Consider the following 22,409-nt stretch of genomic DNA (forward strand, 5'->3'; position numbering starts at 1 on the left):
ACAGAAATGAAAAAGTGGTAGACAGAGGAACAGAATCCAAGTGAAAGCTGTTAAGTAGTGGCATGCTACAAGGTTGAATGCTAGGCCCACTACTTTTATTTATACATAAATTATATAAGAAATAACCTGAAAGGAAATATTCAGTTATTTGCTGATGATGAAAAATTAGATTAGAGTAATGACATGGAGGGCTTGCAAGATGATTTAAATAGGTACTCAGTATAGGCAAAAGATAATGAATGTCAGTTTAATGTGGTAAAATATAAAGACATGCATTTTGGGATAAACAGATTAAAAGCTGTGTAGCACACTGATGGAAGTGTAATACAGAAAATACATGAAGCGATGGATTTAGGGTGGTGATAGACAGAGAATTGAAGTTTAGAGGACATACTGCTAAGGTAGCTCATAAGATTACTTGGCTACTAATGAGCACACTAACAAGTAGAGATAAGGAAGTTGTTATTCCTCTTTATAAGGCATTGATATGCTCACATCTATATTATTGTCCTGATGGAGGGGAATTTTAGCACTTGGCTGAAGAGTGAAGAACAGGAGGTCATCCCTAGAAGTTGAGTAAAGGTGTGGTTAGTAGGGGTGTGAGAACCATATTTTTAGCTTGGAGAGTTTGTAAATGAATGGAATGGGTTGCCAGAGTCAGTTATTAGTGATTTGTCTGTTAATGGATTCGAGGAGAGATATGATAGATTGTGTGGATAGTTTGTTCACTCACTAGTTCAGAAATATCTAATTCTTTTGTACACGTGGATTAAATTTTAACAGAAGAACATAAATAACGAGAATACTGATGTTGAACATACCTGCAGATCCACAATGAGTAGTTATTCTTTGAAACCACATTCCAATCATGACAAAACTTGAAAGTTTTGTCACTGAGAAATGATATATAAAGATATGGAAATCATTTGGCCTCTTCAGAAGGCCTTGATACAAATGGGTGAGCTACTATGCAGAGACTTGGTCTCTTGGGTTCAGAGGGGAACAAAAAGCTGTGGAAAGGGTGCACCAAAGAGTTACAAAAATGACATGAGGATTATAGAATGCAGATTACAAAAATAAATTGAGAGTACTGGGCTGCAGACACTGGTGTACAGGAGAAAGAGTGGTAATATGACAGAGGTTCTGAACTTTGAACTTGAGATTTGAACCCAATTCAAACTTAAGGAGCTATGGAGGTTTTATTAATAAGATTTCAAAGAAGTCAAGTTACTTGGCAACTACAGAATTTTATATATCAGTTGAACACTCAAAAGTTGCAAAATCTATAACATACCATTGTCAAGTGTGGGCAAGATGATTCAAAGGACCATGTAACAAGATGACCTATATAGATTCTTTGAAAACCCTCAGAATAAGTTATTCTGAATGGAATGCAGATATGTTTCCAGTGTACTTCGTATCCTGTAGACATGTGTTGACTATACAATAATTTTTGTATGTTTTGCCAATATAATGGTGTATAACATAACTGCTGTGCTGTTTCATATGAATATTTATAGACCAGCTAGTTTTGTCCTGTATACAGGGGTGCGCCGGCCATATGTGCAATGTGTGCAATGCACACACAGGTGCCAGGATAGTAAAGGCGCCAAAGAGGAGGAAATACTTTAAAAAAATATTTTTTTAAAGTGATTTAAAAAGGGGGAGGGGGGCACCAACTAAAGTTTTGCACACAGGCGCCGGACACTACTGCCGCTCCCCTGCTGTATACCTCTCAGCAGTTACAGTGTATTGTGGATACCGAGATATTTTTCAAATAGGATGTCTTTTGGTAATAACCACAACTTACTTTGTCATCAGATAAATGATGACTACATATTCTTTAAGTATTTTGGCAAATCAAAATTAGAGACTATACAATAATCTTTGTTCATTAATCCTGGCATGATGTGGTTTTCAAACAATATTCTTCTTATTCATATTAGTGCTTTAAATTAAAGATGCCAAGAAGTTATATTTTTGGTTTAATCCTTTATCCAAGTGTAAGCAAATAAAGTTTGCACCTGAAGTAATTTCAGGACTGGGCAACACGTATATAGGAGCTAATAACTTCACATCACTTGCCTCAGTATCCCATAATGCAAAGCACACATTCTTACAGACATGCATAATACTATGCATTATGGGAAGCGTCACTACCCATACTGGTTTCGATCTTTATTGAGGTATGTTTAAGTGTGGGAAATACCTCTCCAAAAACTCTGAATGATCCACAAGATCATTCTAAATCTCACTGAGTAACCCAAAAGGATCACTACTAAACTCAATTAAACTCTCATCATCGTATCTACTGAGTGACAGGCAAAAACCTGCCACTAAACAGAACTGCTCTACTCCCTGGAATCAAGCCCAAAGACAGACAGACATTAAATATCATCAGTGGGAGCCAGGCCTAGAAGTGATACCAAGGTTGAAGTAATGCGGAAGTCATATTTTCATATACAAGTAGCCACAAGGTTTCACATCTTATTATTAAAATACTCTGGATTAGAGATAGATGTTGGAAGGTTTTCCACTTGGTTGTACTACAAATTGAAGATGCCAAGAAAATATGTTCTTGGTTTAATCCTTTTCCAAGTGTAAGCAAACAAAGTTTGCAGCTGAAGTAATTTCAGGACTCAGCAACTCATATATTTATTAGTGCTTTGCAGTATAAATAACATCAACAGATTAAACAAATTAATTAATTTACTGAACTTATTAATATGCTGGTTTTTTTACTCATCATCATCGGAGCACAAATTATAACTGTAACAAGCACTACACTAAAATATTAGAAAAAAATTCAATTTGTAACTCACACAGAACTAAAGTGACTTCTCCAAATTAACTTTATGGTGAACCACAGATGGCATCTTGTTAGGAAATTAGTTCAATGTCAGTCACAGTCGCACTGCGCTAAAACAAAATGTAATGTTTAGTGCTTGTGTGCTTGTCACAGGCTATAATCTGTGCTCTGATGGTGCTGGGTAAAAAGCAAGCAAAATATTGGAAGTTTAATAAATTGATTTTTTTCCCCATCTCTTGCTGTTGTTTATACCATGAAGCACTAATATGAATAATCAACAATGCCTAAACTTTCTGATACAAATATCCATTACCATTCAGGTGCCATCCAAAAGGAAAGATGCCATCTGATGTTTTAATGTCCAAACATCTAGGTAAGTATATGCTATCTTCTTCAAACTATGTGGGTAGCTTGATTTTTAGATATCAAGATTCCTGCTTCAAGTAGAAGACAAATCTGACATTGCTTTCATGTCATGAGATCAGATTATAAAAATACCATTAACATACACAATGAACTAGAATTACAATGAGCAATTGCAATGAACTGCAGGCGTTATCTTCCAGTAGTTGATAGTGTATACGTAATGTCACACACTTTAAATTTAAGTATTGTTTGTTTTAATGTTTATCTCTTCCTACTGTATTGAAAATGGCTATGAAACATAGCTGAAAATTCTACAAAAATAAATAATAAATTAACATAAGTGACATCCATATTTATTCATTGTTATTCTAATGGCTTCTTCTTACATCAAAATTTTCAAATTTATTTTTAAAAAATGTAAATTTTAGTGCTGGACTTTTTCAAATTAAAAAAAAAAAAAATGTAGAAAAGAATTTAAAAAAAATGCAAATCTGATACTTTGAATTTTCTGTAAATTTCTTCTTCCTAAGAATTCATTTAATATGGATAACTTTTGTTTTGAATAGTGCCATTTTATTTTATTTTTTATATTTGATTTAAAAAAAAAAAGTACTGGAAATAAGTATAAACAATTTTGACAACAATAACTGACAGCTACTAACTTTCTCCTAAAAACATATTGAAGTGCTATAGCAAACGTACTTACAGGCCTGATTAATGGTGTACTTTCCAAATAATGAAGTTTATAAAAATTTAAAAGAGATGGAATATCAGGAAACATCTGATCTCCAATTCGAAATCTAGTTTGATCACCTTGCTTGATCCTATTAATAATGTAGTGACTAACTTTACTATCTTCTCTGAAAAATTAGAAAGTACCATTAATTATACTACCATGAAACTTAATACACAATAAACAGAAATCTCTGCAAAGTCATAATATTGCAATACAGTAACACACATCTCAGAACCTGATGTCTAGTTAGCGTTATCATTCAGCCCTATGGTGGCAGCTAGTCACAACGTGTGTTTGACCTTCCTGGGTATCATTTGTGCAAGGTTTAAAAAATTTATGTAGTATTATTACATGTATTCACTTAATATAAATAGTATGCCCTCTTGGTCAAAAAATGCAATCAGCATTTCTATGTGGATTGTCAATAAAATATAGGAAAACTTTTTAAACTGTAATGAGAATGTTTTGTTATATTATCATAAGTGTTTTTCATCATTTACAACTATTATGACAATGTCTTAACAACCAAATGAGAAAACAACACAAAACAAAACATAGTGCCCAAACATGCAGAATAAGAAGGAGGAAACAAGATGGCAATTCATATGTAGAGAATCTCAGTATTTATACACTTCTGCAGAGAACAATGTGACAATCTTTTTTTTACAAACACCTAAGAACGACAATAAGAATTTCAATGCTGATTGGGTGAAAAAATTTAGAGGAAAGAACATGTTCTGTTCCAAAACTGCTCCATTTACTTGCACTTTTGACCAGTCACACTTAATAACTTACATTTCTGCTGAATCTCCCTTTCCTTCGCAAAACGTGGGCAGCTGGGATGGGAATTATATGTTAACAAGCTGCGATTTAAATTGTAATACAGTAAAAGTAGTGCATTAATTTGTTAAATTTTGTGATGCATCACAGATGTCTTAATCAGGCATGATTTTATAAAATTTTAAGACCTTTACATCCATGGAGAAAAAAATGCAAAAGAACAGATTACTACAAAGTTCAAAATCATAAAGTGAAGTGGAAATGCTAATCAGAAACAAATTAGTAGGCACTGAAGAACAAAGAGAAGATTAAATTTCTTTTCTAGGCCAGTGTGCCCGGAAGAAAAAACATTATACAATCCTGAAATTCAATTAGTAAATGCTTTTCAAATGGTTCACTTAGAAATGGAGATGTGGAATTCCCAGATGGACCCACGAGATAAACACAAGAGCATTGGCACTTCAATTGAAAATTTGAAATGTAGCGATAGGTAAGTCAAGTCAAAAGAGTCAAAGTAAGATGAAGAATCCTCAAAGTCCTAATATGTATCCTCAAAGGCTATATAAAATATGATAGCATTACATGAAAAGTTTATATTATTATTAACTTCCTATGACAATTTTCCTCCAAATTAGTCTGTTATCTGTCAGCAGTCCAATATTATCAGAGCTTACATTTTGCTCTTCTAAGATACTTCTAACTGAATCACTCAGCTTGGATCAAAGTCTGCAGGAGTGTCTTCTTCCTACCATCAAAGACATGCTTTGCTAACCTTTCCTCTCCCATTCCATTTTAGTTGCCATACCACCTTAGATTAGCTCTGCTCACACATTCTTGAATGCTAACCATGTCAAGTTCCTTCCTAATATCTTCATTTTCAAAGTGATTCTATCACTGATGTCATCTTCGCTCTCCTAATTTGTTTTCATAACTTATAGCCATTAATTAACTTCACTTTTAACCCAACTCTCACCATACGTTAAAATAAATCTGAATACATCTTGCATACAGTTAGTTTAGTTATTTTACTAATTTCTCTCTTATTCCATATAAATTTATTCAGCTGACCCCATCATAACAGTTCTGCTTATTCTGTTGTCTATTTGCAATTTCCATATTCATTTAGCCATCTTCATGGAAACATTGAGCCTATATAGGTGAAATGATTAATTGTTCTACAGATTCTGCATTCACGATGCAAGTGATATTTTAAATGTTACTGTCTATTTTCACAGTCTGTCTTTTTATTGCTGATTTTCATTCCAAATTTGTTAGTGTTCAATTTAGTTTTGGAATACGCAGATGGGTACTGGATTTATTTAAGACTATAATACTCTCTACATTCCAATTTTGATACCAGGCCTAATAGCACCTTTTTGCACATGATCCATATAAATAATGAATAAGCAGATAGATAGTGTGTACCCTTGTCTTACACCTGATTTCACATCAAACTATCTTCCTGCACATCTTTCAATTTGAATTAAATACAGACTATATATTGCTTGATAGGCCTCATTTACACAACATAATTGAAGTGTTCTGAACAGCTTTTCTCTTAGCACACTGTCATATGCCTTTTCCAGCTCTGCAAAACTTAAATTCATATCTTTGTAATATTATTATTATTACTATTCGTGACACCTCCAAGGAGTCCGAAGACTCATCGTGGGAGGACACCTACTGTACAACTCTTCATCTCCACTACTACACACAGAACCTCTACTACCAATCACCTACATCAACACCATCTAGTGCCCACACCCACCACTGCTAGTATTTTATGTCTGTAAATTGCATATGTTCTGAAGCCGATTTGTCTGTATGCGGGATGAAAAATCCGAGTTTCTGGGAGAACAAACCCTTCCACCTCCGTATGAGATCGGCTAACTCATCTTCAATTGAAAAAGTCCATATAAAGATTCCTCCCGTCATGACGAGAATCGAACTTAGGCCTTTTCTAATCAAAGAGCACAACATACTGTCGTTCTTCCAATTGCGCTAGACTTCTGAATTATTTGTCTTAGATTGAAAATCTGATTCTATTTGACTTGAAACCAGCCTGTTCTTTTCAAGTCAAAGAGGGGTCAGATTCATATATTTTCAGACAGGGATTCAGGTGCATGTATTTTCAATCTGTTTCTTTTTTTTTTTTTACCAATAATACACCGGTTTCTACAATTTTTTCTTACAAACTTTGATTTTTCAAGTATGAAAAATCAAAGTCTCGATTTTTCTATCCTTGCAGACAGCTTCACCAAAGTAAACATTGATTAATTCTGGCTGAATAAATGGATTATGTCAATGAGTTTTCAAAATTCATTTTGTGTTTTCAATCTCCTTCACATCCCCCTCCCCCCCTCAAATAATACATTGGTTTTCATAAATTAAGTAACAAAGAAAAAAAATCATAACTCAAAAACTGTACGATGAATTTTTATGCAATTCAGCGAAAAGCAGTATAATATGGCATGTGAAATAAACACCTAAAAAAACTGTAAATGAATAGCTTAATTCAGTAACAAATGAGTACATGAAGACAATGGTCAGAAAATGAGAGGTCAAAATGAGATTGTCAAAGTGCCTCAATAATGAATGTGGATATCCCTCACAGCAACACAGCGCTAACAACGATGTTTCATACTGTTTATACTGGTGTCCAGGTGCTTAGTTGGTAATAAGAACCATTGCTGATACAAAGGTTTTTTTTGAAGGGGGGGGAGGAAGGATTCAGAACAGTAACACATCTATATAGAGCATCCCGGATATGCTGAATATCTGGGATGACATACATGGCTTTTCAGCCAGTCCATACAATAGTCTCATCAAGAAGATATTGGACAATGAGTATCACTCAATGAGGAGAGAGCATTAGCTCTTATAGGATAAATGTCTCCCTTACTGCACCCACATATAGATGAACACATGGATTCAAGACCTAGTCTATTATTAGTTGCAGCATTTACGGTTCCACCAGGAAGAACAAACATGTCACTGTGTCTGCCCAATGAGATACCTTCTGAAACCATCACACTACCTCCACCATAAGTGTCCCTTTCACATATATCAGAGGGATGATAATCCCTCTGATATCAGTGAAATCAAATATCAACTTTAAAAGCTGATATCTGAAATCAAATATCAACTTTAAAAGCTCCTTGACTGATTCTTTTTAAAACTTCATTTCAAATCTTTTTTTAAATGCAAAATTTATTTTTTATCAATGTATTGTTAGGAACCACTAGTCCATTTCCTGAACAGAAATCCTGCAGCTACCATTATTATGATCCTTTTTCACTTTACTTTTTTTTTGTAAAATGAGTGTAAAATGAACCATTATTATGAGTTTTGCTCTGCTAATTTTCCCAAAACATTTCTATATGTCTAGTAATCATTTTCTGCTCTTCTGTTGCTATCTCTAACTAGAATCAGCTTTACCTTTATATCAGCTATCTCCTAATGACTAAAAACTCCTTTATCTTCTTCCTAAGTAGAGAGAGACCATAGGAACAAATAAGTCTCATACTTAATTTTTCTATTTGATTTTGTTCACATTACTCCACTTGAAATTGCCAGACATTAAGGATTACCTTAAATACAAAATTAATGATGGAAAATCGTACATAAAAAGATTTTTTTAATAGTATAATTTTTGCCTGTGTATCATAGGCATCTTCAGTACATGTTAAGCTCAAATTAAACAATAACTGACAATTCCAAAAAGCGCCACTTAAGTAGCTAGTGTAAGATAACTAAAAAGGTCAATAAAATATTATGAGTTTTGCTCTACTAATTTTATTGACCTTTTTTTAGTTAGCTTACACTAGTAGTTAGTGTAACTCTTTAGTTATCTACTCCAGGAATTAGAAGTGATGAAGGAATATATTGCAGGTATCAGTGAAGTGAGGGACAGATACAGGCATAATAAGAAGAAAAAATCACACTATAATCTACTCTGGCAGTGACTTACACCTTAATGGAGTAGCACTTGTCCTAAGTAATAGAATTGCAAAATCTCTACAGGGATATTGGCCCATAAATGACAGAATCATAACAGCCAAAATAACTGCACAACCATTCAACCTGTATATTATCCAAGCATATGTGCCAACCCAAGATCACCCAAATGAAGAGTTGGAATAATTTTATGAAGACATCCAAACTGCAATCTCCAGTGCTAAGTCAGATGATGTTATTATAATGATGGGCGACCTAAATACAAAAGTGGGCTCAGAAAAAATCTCATTTTGCATGGTAAACCAAGGTCTTGGAATCAGAAATGAAAGAGGTGAAAGATTAATTCAATTCTGTGAAACCAATGACCTAATAATTGCCAACACACTGTTTAAACATCCTCCCAGAAGACTATATACCTGGAAAAAAGCCCTGGGGACATCTATAGAAACCAAACTGACTATATAATAATAAGCAAAAGATTCCGAAATGCAATAACACAAACAAAAACGTATCCTGGAACAAACATAGGATCAGACCACAACCCAGTAATTGCAAAAATCAAAATAAAACTTAAGATACCGAGCCAACCATTCATAAGAGAAACTTATAATTCAGACTCGCTTAACAACCAAGAAGTTAAAGACTGCTTTATAAAAGAAGTCACAAAATCCTTTAACAAGTCTGACACCACAACTCACACAGAAAATAGACCACCAATTAATGAAATTAACATGAACTGGCAAACATTCAAGAATAGCATCAATGAAGCAGCCAAAAATACACTCCCACAATTAAAAAGGAAAAGGAATAAACCTTGGATGAATGAAAAAATACTGATGTTAATGGAACAAAGAAAAAAAGTTAAAGAACAAACCTGAATATAAAAGCATGAATAAAGAAAAAAAAAAATAATGCAGGAAAGCCAAAGAGGAATGGATTAAATATAAATGTATAGATATAAAAAACCTTGATAGAAAACACAGAAGCAGAGAAATGCATGAAAAGATCAGAGAAATGACAAGCAGGACAAATACAGCAAACCATGCAAGTGTCATTAGAGACTTAAGAGACCATATTCTAATGGATAGAAAAGAAATCATGGAAAGATGGATTGAATACACAAGGAAATTATATGAACAACAAAGAAATGATATTCCTGAACAGATTGATTTAGAAGGACCATCCATTTTACTCTGTGAAGCTGAAAATGCCATCAGAAAACTAAAACCACATAAAGCTGCAGGAATAGATAACATCTTGGCAGAAATGGTTGAGGGCTCTCGATGAAGGAGGACTGAAATTTCTAACAAAATTATGCAATAAAATATATGAAACTGGATTTCTACCCAAAGATATTAATCACTTAATTTTCGTTCCAATTCCCAAAAAAAAATGAAAGCTACAAGATGTGAAGAGTTCAGGACAATCAGCCTCATCAGTCAAGTATCAAAAGCCCTCCTATATATTATTATTGAAAGAAATAAAAGAAAAATAAACATAGAAATAAATGATACACAAAGTGGCTTCAAGGAAAATGTAGATACAAGAGAAGGTATTTTCAACGTCAGAACCATCATAGAAAGATATCTAGAAAAACAAAAAATGTGTACCTCTGCTTCATAGATTACAAAAAGGCATTCGACAATGTCCAACATGAACAATTAATTGAAATCCTTTCAAAAACAGGCATGGATGGAAAAGACATTAGGTATTAACTAATCTTTACTGGGAAAAGACTGCATCTTTGAGAATAAATAGAGAGACCTCAGAAGAATTCCCAGTTCAGAAAAGTGTGAGACAAGGCTGTCTTTTCTCCGATTCTCTTTAACCTGTACACAGAAGAAATATTTAATAAAATTAGTAACCTCAAAGGAATCACTGTAGGGGACAGAAATATTAATAACCTAAGATATGCAGATGACACGGTTCTTCTAGCTGAAAACAAATATGACCTCAAAACTCTTATAGATGAAACCCTCATGTATAGTGAACAGTATGGCCTCAGTTTCAACTTTAAAAAGACAAAAAGCATGATAATTTCAAGAGAAAAGAAAATACCAAAAATATGCATAATATAAAAGGAAATAAGTTAGAACAGGTGCAAAAATACATATACCTCGGACACTTGATCACAGAGAATGGTAGGACAGAAGATGAAATTAGAAAAAGGATTGAAATTGCAAGGTCAACTTTCAACAGTATGAAAAATCTACTAACATCTAGAGAATTAAATCTGAAAACAAGACTAAGAATCTCCAAATGCTACATATGGTCTACATCAGGGATTCTAAATCTATAGTACGCATACCACTGTTGGTACATGAGCCAACAAGATGTACCAGTAACTGCCTTACTGGTACATCTAATATCTTGAATTAAATATAGTGGTATGCCACTGGAAAAGGTTGAGAACCCCTGGTCTACATTATTATATGGAGTAGAAACATGGACACACTCTCCAATCTGAGAGTGTGTCCATGTTTCTAGAGATGGCAGGCATAAACAGGAGCCTGATGAAAGAAATTAAAAACAGAAAAGTCAGATATTTTGGACATATTCTGAGACATAACTGCCTACAAAGGACACTTCTCGAAGGAACTGTTGAAGGAAAGAGAAAGAGAGAAAGACAAAGACTGGAGTGAATGAAAAATATAGAAGACTGGACCTATCTCTCATATGAGGAATGCAGCAGAGAGGCGCAGAATAGGACATGGTGGAGACACATGGTAGTCAATCTCCTGGAGGGAGAAGACACCTGACAGGACAGGAGTTATCTTACACTAGCTACTTAGGTGGCGCTTTTCTGGAACTGTCAGTTATTGTTTAATTTAAGCTTAACATGCTGAAGATGCCTGTGACACATAGGCGAAAACTATACTATTAAAAAAATCTTTTTACGTGAGATTTTCCGTCATTAATTTTGTATTTATATGTCTACTCACGGTATTCCCTTACTAAAAGGATTATCTTCATGTTTACTGTTGAATATAACTGCTCCTTCCTTTCCCTAATAATTACTACCAAAATATAACATCTTAAAGTTATAATTTAGCAGTATCTCACCTAGTTTAATTCTCTTCATCTTGGTAATACTGGGTATGGCACCATGGAACCTGTAACTCTTCTGCCAGATTGACTTTTTTACAATAAATGCTTCTTACACTGAGAGTGCCTATCTTTAATTCCACTCATACTGAGTTTGTTTGAGTAATTGACTTTTCACTGTTTGTTAGTTACCTGAGAAAAACAGCAGGACCTTTTTTTAATAGGGTCCAAATATGACATTTCATTATGTTGTACCATTATTTGTGTACTGAGTTTAGGCCAAAACTAAATATAATTTGGTAAGCAAGTCCCAAATTGCTAGCCCATTCTTATTCATTCATTCAGTATTCTAATACAGTGTGTTCACAGAGATGATGAAGACTGGACACCGAATATCTTTGCAATCCTTACAAGCTACATCGAATTACCTTCAACTATTAAATAATCCTTTATCTCTTGCCTAACACTGCAAAAAATAAACGAATTAAATAAATATTTTAACACTTACCTCTTTATTTGCTGAGTTTAATCTACTACTAAAGGGCTGCCGATGGCAAAATTTATAACCTCTTGCAGTCAAGTCATCCCTAACTTTCAGAACCCTGTTTCCACAAACGGGGTTCTGGCAAACCTGGTGAGTATTGTTGCCAAAAAAGTATATCTTCCCTAGTTGGAGGAAATGCCAACTAGATCTCTAGTTGATAGATGTCTTTCATCACCTGATGAAGTACCACCACCTTGCTTATTAGAGACCTGAAGTGGCTTCTGCCATATTTGGTTGCTAGACCAAGGGTTCCGGTTTCTCCCCCCCCCCTCATTCTTCCCACATGCAGTGAGAGTGATACCCTCAATGACACTAATCTCACTGTAGGGGGACAGGACCCTCCACCCAAGGGGACATCAATAAAACAGTTCAGCAGGCCAACTGCTAAATAGTACATGGGACCAAACCAGTTAGTAATGAATCTGGAGACTTTCCAATCAGTCAGTGTTAAATCCTGTAGCCACATATTTTGCCAGTTTGGGACTAGAGAGAGACCAAATACTGTGGCTGCAAGGGGAACTGTCAAGGCTACCATATTAACAAGGGACCAAGTTCCCTCTGTGTGGGTGGTATGTTTGCAAGTCTGCCACCTCCCACTGCATGACCCACTTCCTCTTTATCTCTTCCTCACAAAATACAATGAACCACAATCCAAAGAAGTACTATTTCATTTTACTGGGGTCTCAAAAAAATAATAATAATAATAATAATAATACACCCACACCAAAAATCCAATCAAACAACCCACCAACATTAATTATTACCAAAAAATCCATTTCACCAACATCTGGTGTCTAAACAGCAATATAAATGATGTACACCCCCACCTACAGTCATCTAAACAAGAAGTACTATTCCTATCAGAACCCCAAATACAAGCTCAACAGCCTTTGTTCACCTCAACTGCCCAAACTACACATTACACATCTCTTTCTGCCACAATGGCAGCAACTTGTGCATTCATCAGAACTGACAACCTGCTGTTTTTATATGCTCTCTCTATATCGCTCTGCAAACTCTGTCAACCACTCCGACCTCTTCAACTACCTCTCTAAAGCTCAATTTTCTGCAGTCGAAATATCCCAATAGTGAGGTCATCCTTCCTGGAAACTTCAATGTCCACAACTCACATTGGCTCTCCTTCTTTCACCAGCCAAGCAGGTAGGGATGCTGAGGTGTTTGTCATCAGCAATGACCAATCTTAGATCATCAATCTTCTTACAAGAATACCTGACAACCCTCTCCAATTTGCCAACACACTTGACCTCTTCTTAACAAGCTCCCAGTCCAGATATACTGTGGTTGTTGGTTCTCTTGTTAGTAACTTGAACCACAACCTCATACAAGTCTCTTTTGCACAGAACAATCTTTCCCCACCAGTTCACAGTCTTGTGTCCTATGGCACTACAACAGTGCCAATTGGGAGGACCTCCATGGGAGGACTTCTACTGCTCCTTTCCACAGTGACTATTGCTTCAAGTCTTCTGATCCAAACACCCACTCAGACCGAATACCAGAAATCATCCTCAAAGGAATGAAGGCTTGTCCCTCATTCCAGTCCAAATTCTCAGACACCATCCAAGCTATGGTTGTCAAAAAAAAGTGTGTGCTAATGCTGTAAAAGAAAAATCCATGCTTACCATGAATGGCTCAAGACCAAAACTCCAGTTGTTCACTCTGCAGCTTAAGCATTCTAAAAGAATCATCACTAAGTCAAATCAGACTTTGAAAGGACCAAATGTTGCAAACTTGCCTCCTGCCCAAATGGCAGGTAACTACAGTACCATCTGGATGGATGATACTGTAGTTACCCCAAAGACAAGCCAACTTACTGGCATCACCCTTCTCTACAAATTGCTGCACTGATGACTTGGACAAAGTTTCCTCCACACTACCAAAAATGGTTCCCTTCACCTATAGTCTTCCGACAAAAAGAAATATGAAGAACCTCAATAATCTGAGAACAAACAAGGCATCTGGTCTCGATGGTATCTCACCTATTGTGTTAAAAAATTGTGCCCAGAAACAAACACTTAGACTCATCGAGGGAGGCCCTAAACATCATGTCAAGAACTATTCAGCATTTGCACAGTATCAATCATGCTTTTCTTTGAACTCATTCATGATCATGGCACCCACAACTCTTGAAGTTTATTCCACTCATTCACCACTCTCCAAGTAAAAAACCTAATTCTAACACCCTTGCTAACTACACTCTTGCTCAGTTTCCATGGATGGCCACTAGTTCTCCCACAACCACACCTTTTCTGAAAAATTTCCTCTGAATTAATCTTGTAAAAACCCCTCAGTAATTTGAACGTCTCAATAATATCACCACTTTTCCACCCATCAACTAGTTTCTGTAACCCACAAATCTTCAACATGTTCTCATAAGGTTCATTCCATAGACCAGCTACCATCTTGATCACTCGCCTCTGGATCCTTTCTACCTCCTTCCCATCACACAGAAACCCTGGTGCCCAGAACTGTGCATAGTAATCAAGATGGGGTCTTATCAAGGCTCAATAAAGAGGAACAATAACCTGCTTGTCTCTGCTCATCAAAGTATTCTTCAGTAACCAAGTGATCTGATGAGCTGATTTAGCCACTTTTGCTATGTGCCCCTAAACTTTAACTCCCCAAAGTCTCTGGCTTTCAATTTCCTGGAGTATGGTTCCACCAATGTGGTACATGCTGATAATATTTTCACCACAAAATGCATAACCTTACACTTTGCCACATTAAACTGACATCGATTCTCCTTAGCCCAGTCTGCCAATTTATCCAAATCATCCTGCAAAATCATGTGTATTCACTATTGCTCTACCCAATTTTTCATCATTGGCAAATAACTGAACATTTCCTCTCAGATCCTTTCCTATATCATTAATGAACAAATTAAATAGCAGTGGTCCAAGAACAGAACCCTGTAGCACACACCACTAGTCACAGTCTTTCTTTTGAACTCTACTACTGAATAAACTATTCTCTGATATCTCTCCATGAACCACTCTCCTATCCATCTCACCAACCCTATATCCTCCCCATGTGCTGCAGTTTAATGATTAGAATTCCATGCAGTATCCTGTCAAAGGCTTTTGCAAAGTCCAGCAGCATTACTGTAAACCCATTACCCTTATCCAGTTCAGCCATCACTGTAATATAAAATGTGAGCAAGTTACTGAGGCATGATCTACCCATCACAAAACTATGCTGCCCCCCCCCATACAGTATCACATTTCCATCTATCCATTCCTGTATTTTGCTCTTGACCAACTTCTCCAATACTTTGACAACTCCTGATATGCTGATCGCCCAGTAATTTGCATCAGTCTCAGAGCCTCCTTTATGCAATGGAACTATTTTCTTCTCTTTTCATCCCCTCAGGACTAACCCATAGTTGACACTTAGATTAAACAATATGGTCAAGAGCACTGACAATTTTCTCGCAGCATCACATAAAACGTGAGCTAGTATACCATCCAATTCCACAGCTGTATTTACATTAAGGTTCTGTAATATACTATTCACCTCCATTTCATTCACCTCAGTTCCCGTATAAGCCATTGGTTCCCTCATTTCTGCAATATCACCTCCTGGATGATATACTCTTGCAAAGCGTTATTACTAATATTTCGACTGATTCAGATACCTTCCTACCATCGGCATTCCTTAAAATCATTCTTCTATATACATTTTTTCTTTTACTTGAAGCATATCAAAAGAACCATTTGGGATTCTCTTTCGCCTGTTTTGCTAATTTCCTTAAATAATCTGCATTTGCTTTTCGTACCACACTAATTACCCTTCTGGCCTGTGCCTTGTACTGTTCGTGTGCCTGCAGGTCACCTTTCTCCTTAAATTCTCTCCACAATTGTTTCTTTTTTGCATCTACAGCTTAATGGTGTTATTCATCCATTTCACTCCTACTTGATTTACTCTCCTGACTATAGATATGCATAATTATTAATCGACTTAAGGAATTCATAACGTACAATAGAATATAAATTAAATTAAACTTGAATATATATTTCCAATATTTCGGCAACGTCACATTTCCATTTTCAAAGGAACTTACAATAAAGATACGTGCACGCAAGCACTACATACAGTAAATGAGGACAAAGCAGGAAGCTATCGTTTCTCCTAAAACTTATGATGGTGCCTCCTAGCAGGCTATGTAGTATTCTTGGCTGTTAGGCTGAAGGTCTCCTGATGTATATCTCCCAAATTTGGGGTAATCTCATGCAACCAAATTTGTTGAGGTTTGACATGTTTCTTAGGGTTGAGGCTGATTCCATGAAAAGTCTTTCAAATTTGAACTTGCTATGATGTATTATTGTGACTTTCTTCCACCGTATTCTGTGGTGTCTAGCAAGTAGCAAGTTCAAATTTGAAAGACTTTTCATGGAATCAGCCTCAACCCTAAGAAACATGCCAAACCTCAACAAATGATTGCATGGTTGCATGAGACTGCCCCAAATTTGGGAGACATACATCAGGAGACCTTCAGCCCAATGGCCAAGAATACCTACATAGCCCACTAAGGGGCACCATCAGGACTTTTAGGAGAAACGATAGCGTCCTGCTTCGTCCTCATTTACTGTATGTAGCACCTGCGTGCACGTATCTTTATTGTAAGTTCCTTTGAAAATGGCAACGTGACGTTGCCGAAATATTGGAAATATATATTCAAGTTTAATTTAATTTATATTCTATTGTATATTGTGAATTCCTTAAGTCGATTAATAATTATGTATAACCAGCATATAAGCCTTTCTACGAGAATATAGGTATGCAGTCAGCCATTGCCTCCCTCAAACATTCCTTTACCACTTCCCATGCACTATCAACATCCAGCCCTTGCAGTTTTACATGCCATGGCACTGATCCAAGCAATCTCCTAAGCTTGTCATACTTACCAGCCCAGTAATTCCACATATACCCTGTCTCAATTGAAAATTCCACACATTTAGCTACCTCCCAGATCAAGACCATATGATCACTCTCACCAAATGGTGGCAACGTGGTCATATTCATTATAGACAAATTCTCGGATGCCATTACAAGATCGACATTCTCGAACCCCTTGTATATTCCATTACATGCTGTCTCAGGTAATTATTCCTTTGTAACTGCATAAAATCAATTTCCTTCCAATCAATGTTACCATAGTTGAAATCCCCATAATAATTACCTGTCCTCCACTCATCGAGTCTATTTGCCGATGCATGCTATCTCCATCATCTATTCCATCTCCTGGTCTATAGCAGCACTCAACTGCATATTTCATTCTGCTGGTCACACTAGATAGCCTCAAATGTGCTATTTTCACTGTCTTGCAGTCAAACTTCTATTCTCATTTTCAGTTCATCAGCTATCATCAACAACACTCCCCACCACCACCATTCTTTTCTCTATCCTTCCTGAACACACTATACCCTTCACATTCTTTCCCACTATATATCCTTCTGTTAGCCATATCTCACTAATGCCAATAACTTTTGGCCAGAACGTGTATAATATGCCCAATGCCTATTGGGCATATTATGCACATTCTTATTCTTACACACAACTGCCTCACTGATGTCTGCATATCCAGTCAACAGCTCCCCCATTCCTTAAAAGTTCTAGTTTCCCTGATTCTGCACATCCACTTTCACTTCATTCGAAAATTCAAAAACAATTTTTCCAGTCTCCAAACACTAAATCCATTCAGATGCAAACCATCGTTCTTGTATAAGTCCTTTCGTCCATCAAACTCACACGACACCACTCCTCCTGCAATAACCTACACATCGAGTTATTCACTATTATGGCCCTCCTTCTCAACTCTACTCTGTCTTACCGCAGCAACAGCCTCACTGTCTTGACTCTCTCACTCTTTTCTTTTGCTACTTCCAGCAATTCTTTCAATTCCTCTCTCATGCCATACTTTTCTCCTTTTAAATCGTTCGTTCCATCCACTACAATCATTTCTTTCACGCTACACTTTTGTGCTCTAATAGCCTCACTTACATCAATAATATCGGCATCATGGCATCATTTGAGGAAGGCTACCCTGTTCAATTGTCTGGCCAATTTCAGTTTCAATACTGAACTGTCATGCTTTGGCATCCTCTTATGTTGTAAAAAAGAAGTATTACAGCTACATAGGGTTGATCTTAAGATAGCAATCATCCAATTTTTGGCAATTATTACAACTATAGTTACTAACTACATCTGTTTGTTGTAGTTAGGAACAGAATACAGGAGTGACTTGATAAGCATAATATTCTTTAAGTCTCTGGTGTCCAACCTAATTGTCATTGGCCACATATGATGAAAAGGCTGTGGGTTTGTGGCTAACTGACACTTCTAGCATCACAAATGTCCATTTATAAATATACATTCAAAAAAATCAAAATTTGGCATTAAAAATTTTCAAAACACCTTAATAAAAATAATAGTTTTATTTTATGTCTTGTATACACAGCTCTACCATTCTAATCTTTAGAGGCATCTGTGGCATAACTATAAAACAAACTTAACCACACTAATACATACTTTAATTAAAGTTTATTACTGTGGTTGTCATGTAATTTTGTTATTTATAGCTCTACCATTGTTGTGGGTTGTGCACTACATTATTTTGAATGCTGCCCATAGCAGCTATGGCTCCCAAGAAAATGTTTTCAAATATGTCTATGATGAAATCTAAATATTATTCCTATATCTTGGATGAAAATGTGATATTTTATATTATTTTATAAGCAATGATATTTTATTTTATAAGCAACAGATCTAACTTTGAAGCTCCGGTAGATGTGTTTGTTATGCACTTTATCCAGTATGGTAACTCGCCCAGTCCACATCAGCATCTTCATCTCAATGACATGTAGATTTTGTTCTTGTTATTTCTTAATATGCCAACATTCTACACTATATATAATGGTAGGTCATAATGCCATTTTATATATATTCCCCTTCACTCATACTGGCATCCTTTTGTCAAATAATACTCTGGAGAGCCCTGTCCATTTCATCCTGCCAATGTTCATGTTGTGTTCCACTTCTGTTATTAATGCTGCCATACTTAGTGAGGACTGAGCACAAGTACTTGAAGCTGTCAGCTTTCTTAAGTGGGTGGGATATCTTGAAGAAATTCTTCTAATTCCCACATTCAGTTTTTATTCCCCCCCACCATCTTTCTTTTTTTTTTTTTTTTAATAGATAGATACTATGTGACGAGCTCTACTACAATCATCTAGAATTCAACCCTATTCTGAGGGCTTCTGAAATACGAAGCACACCAACTGAAACTTTTATAAAGCCATAATCAAGCATTTCTGGTCAACTAGCATCTAGTCCAGCTACTTTTCCACATTTCTTTTTCTGATGACTTTCTCCACTTCAAGTATTGATACACACACACACCTGCTGCATTGCTCTTGAATGTTTTCTACAACTGTGCTGTCATTGCTAGTTTAATTTAACAATCTTTCAAAAATAATTACTCAACATCTAAACTATCTTCATCTTCATCTTTTTCTTCCATTTATAAGCTTTCTCAAATAGCTGTTGAAAGTTTTTTTTTTTCCTTGGTTTTATTATAAATTAAAGTTGCCATGAAATTATATTTTCAGTTCATCCTTTATCCAAGTGTAAGCGAACAAAGTTTGCATGTGAAGTCACTTCACGACTGGGTTATTTGTATAAAGAGATTAATGACTGTATAAATGTATAAACAGTCAATCGCCTTAGTATTCCATAATGCAATACACAGCCACGAAGTGACTTCATGTTCTTTTGACTCATTCAATATCTGCATTCACCATAATTTCAGGCAATGCATTGTACTCAGCAACCACTCTCCATGCAAAGAACCTGCTCCTTATGTCTCTGCTCACACTCTCCTTATGCAGCAGCTTAGAAGGATGTCCCCTTGTACTATTCCATTCTGCCATTCCATGAAAAATTTCTTCCACATTAACCAAATAACCTTTAAACATCTCAACCATCTCTTCTCTTCCTCACCTGATTTTGTCTTCAGTTTCAGTTACACTGATTATGTCAATCTGGTACTTATCCAATTCTTCGACAAGTGCCATTTCTTTTCCATTGACGCTTCTTATGGTGATGCCAATCTTGAACTTTGCTGATATTGAGCTGGGGTTTGTTCCACTAGCTGATTTTTCAGTCTGCCCTTGTTCCCTGATGAAAACAGCAGCAGGGGGCCCTTGATTAAGCAATGCTCAGCAAGCATGAAATTCCATCATGTTGTACCCTCATTTCTTTTATTTTGGTTTAAGCCATTAAGAATACAATTTGGTCAGCTAAATCCCAATTTGACAGTCCATCCTCATTCATTCAGTATCCAGGTAGATACCTACTTATAAGTGCATCACCAGATCAGGAATGGACATTATGTCAGAGGTAGTCAGTTCAAGGCTTCCATAATTTGATGCATGGAAGTCAACTCTCAGTGATTGGCTATGACCCTTAAGCAACACCATGGAAGTGGAGATTTCAGAAAAACAATGCCAATTATCACATTAATGACAATAGCATTAAGTATATGTATGATTTTCTTTGTTAAAAAAAAATAGAATGAAAAATATTGCAAATTAATATAAATATTTAGTTTTTATATTTATGTATACATTTTTTTGTTGCAACTATTACACACCTATATAAAAATTACACTTTTTAAAAAAAATAAATAAATAATCTGATATTTCATTACATGTGGTGAATACACATGCCCAAAAGTACTGAAGCAAATATGGGAAAAAGATTGGACACCACTCCTTCTCTATAACAATCAACATAGGTTTGTAGAGGGGTGTATGTCTTTCTTGAAAGTTTTTTCACTTAGCTATAATGGCCAGCCAGGCGTTGCGGTCAGTTGGTGGATTGTGAATGGTGGAAGCAGAGTTGTTGATGCTCTCCCTCAATGAGTCTTTCGACTCCCTGGAGGTGACTAATGATAATGATAATAATAATTAAAGATGCCACGAAATTATATTCTTGTTTAATCCTTTATCCAAGTGAAAGCAAACAAAGTTAGCATGTGAAGTATCTTCACGACTAGGCTACTGGTATACAGAAGCCAATGACTTCACATTACTTGCCTTAGTATCCCATAATGCAAAGCACATATCCTTACAGACATGTATAGTACTATGCATTATGGGAAGGATCATTACCCAGACTGGTTTTGACTTTTATTAATGTCTCATCAATGTAAGCCAGATCCAGAAGAGATACCAAAGTTGAAGAAATGAAGAAGTCATATATTTCCCAGATATAAGTAATGAAATTGGATAAGTACCAGATCGACATAACAGGCATTTCTAAAACAAAGAACAAAAACAAAAAAAAAAAAAAAACAGGTGCAATCTTTCTAAGCAATAAATACAAAATGTTATATTTGGGCAATAACAATCAGGGAAAACAGGGAGTAGCTTTGGTATTTGACACTAAATGAGAATAATCTTCTTGAATGGCAGGCAATATCAATATCAGGCAATATCGATAGAGTGATGTGGGTAAATATCAGAATGGGGAACTGGACAGTGAGACTTATTTGTGCTTGTAGACCCACAGAAGGTTCTACCAAAGGAGAAATGGAGGATTTTTTTTGAGGCATTAGTGAAGGCAGCTGACACAACAAAAAAGGAAAAGTTGGTCCCTGTTGGAGATCTTAACAGCAGAGTAGGAAATGATTACCAGACATCGAAATATTTTGGAAAAATTTGGAGAAAAGTGCAAAGCTAATAACAATGATAAATGCCTGCTGGAAATCTATTCAGGAAATGAATAAGTTATTACTAACACCATGTTCCAACATAAAAATGCGCTCAAACTGATATGGAGAGAAGATGCAAGAAATAAGAAAACTCTCATTAACCATGTTATAGTTGATAGCAAGGGGTGCTTAAGGATCAAAGCTGTATAACTGAGAGGAGACCTCCACATAGCCTTTAAAGGAATGCAGAGAACCGACCAGGGCTTCTGACCTAATGTCCAATCCTCACCTTCTCGTGGTGCACCTGTTGGGTATCTACCTGGATACTGAACGAACGAGGATGGGCTGGAAATTTGGGATTTAGCCGACCAAATTGCATTCTTATTGGCTTAAACCAAAATACAAATGATGGTAGTTGATAGGAATACATATCCATACTTGA

The 22,409-nt window shown here is 35.9% G+C and overlaps 1 protein-coding gene across 1 annotated transcript in view; it reads right to left on the reverse strand.

Annotated features, from left to right (window-relative positions):
• Window positions 1-22,409, reverse strand: part of LOC150092564 (adapter molecule Crk-like) — a 129,596-nt gene that overhangs the window by 64,180 nt on the left and 43,007 nt on the right. The window contains exon 3 of the mRNA XM_090414572.1: window positions 3,882-4,035. Within this exon, the coding sequence (XP_090270698.1) occupies window positions 3,882-4,035 (154 nt within the window). The remainder of the gene's footprint in view (window positions 1-3,881; window positions 4,036-22,409) is intronic.

The sequence above is a fragment of the Typopeltis vanoorti genome, chromosome 25, assembly GCF_054136105.1.
Source record: "Typopeltis vanoorti isolate ZY-2024b chromosome 25, IOZ_Tvanoo_1.0, whole genome shotgun sequence".
Taxonomy (NCBI): Eukaryota; Metazoa; Arthropoda; class Arachnida; order Uropygi; family Thelyphonidae; genus Typopeltis; species Typopeltis vanoorti.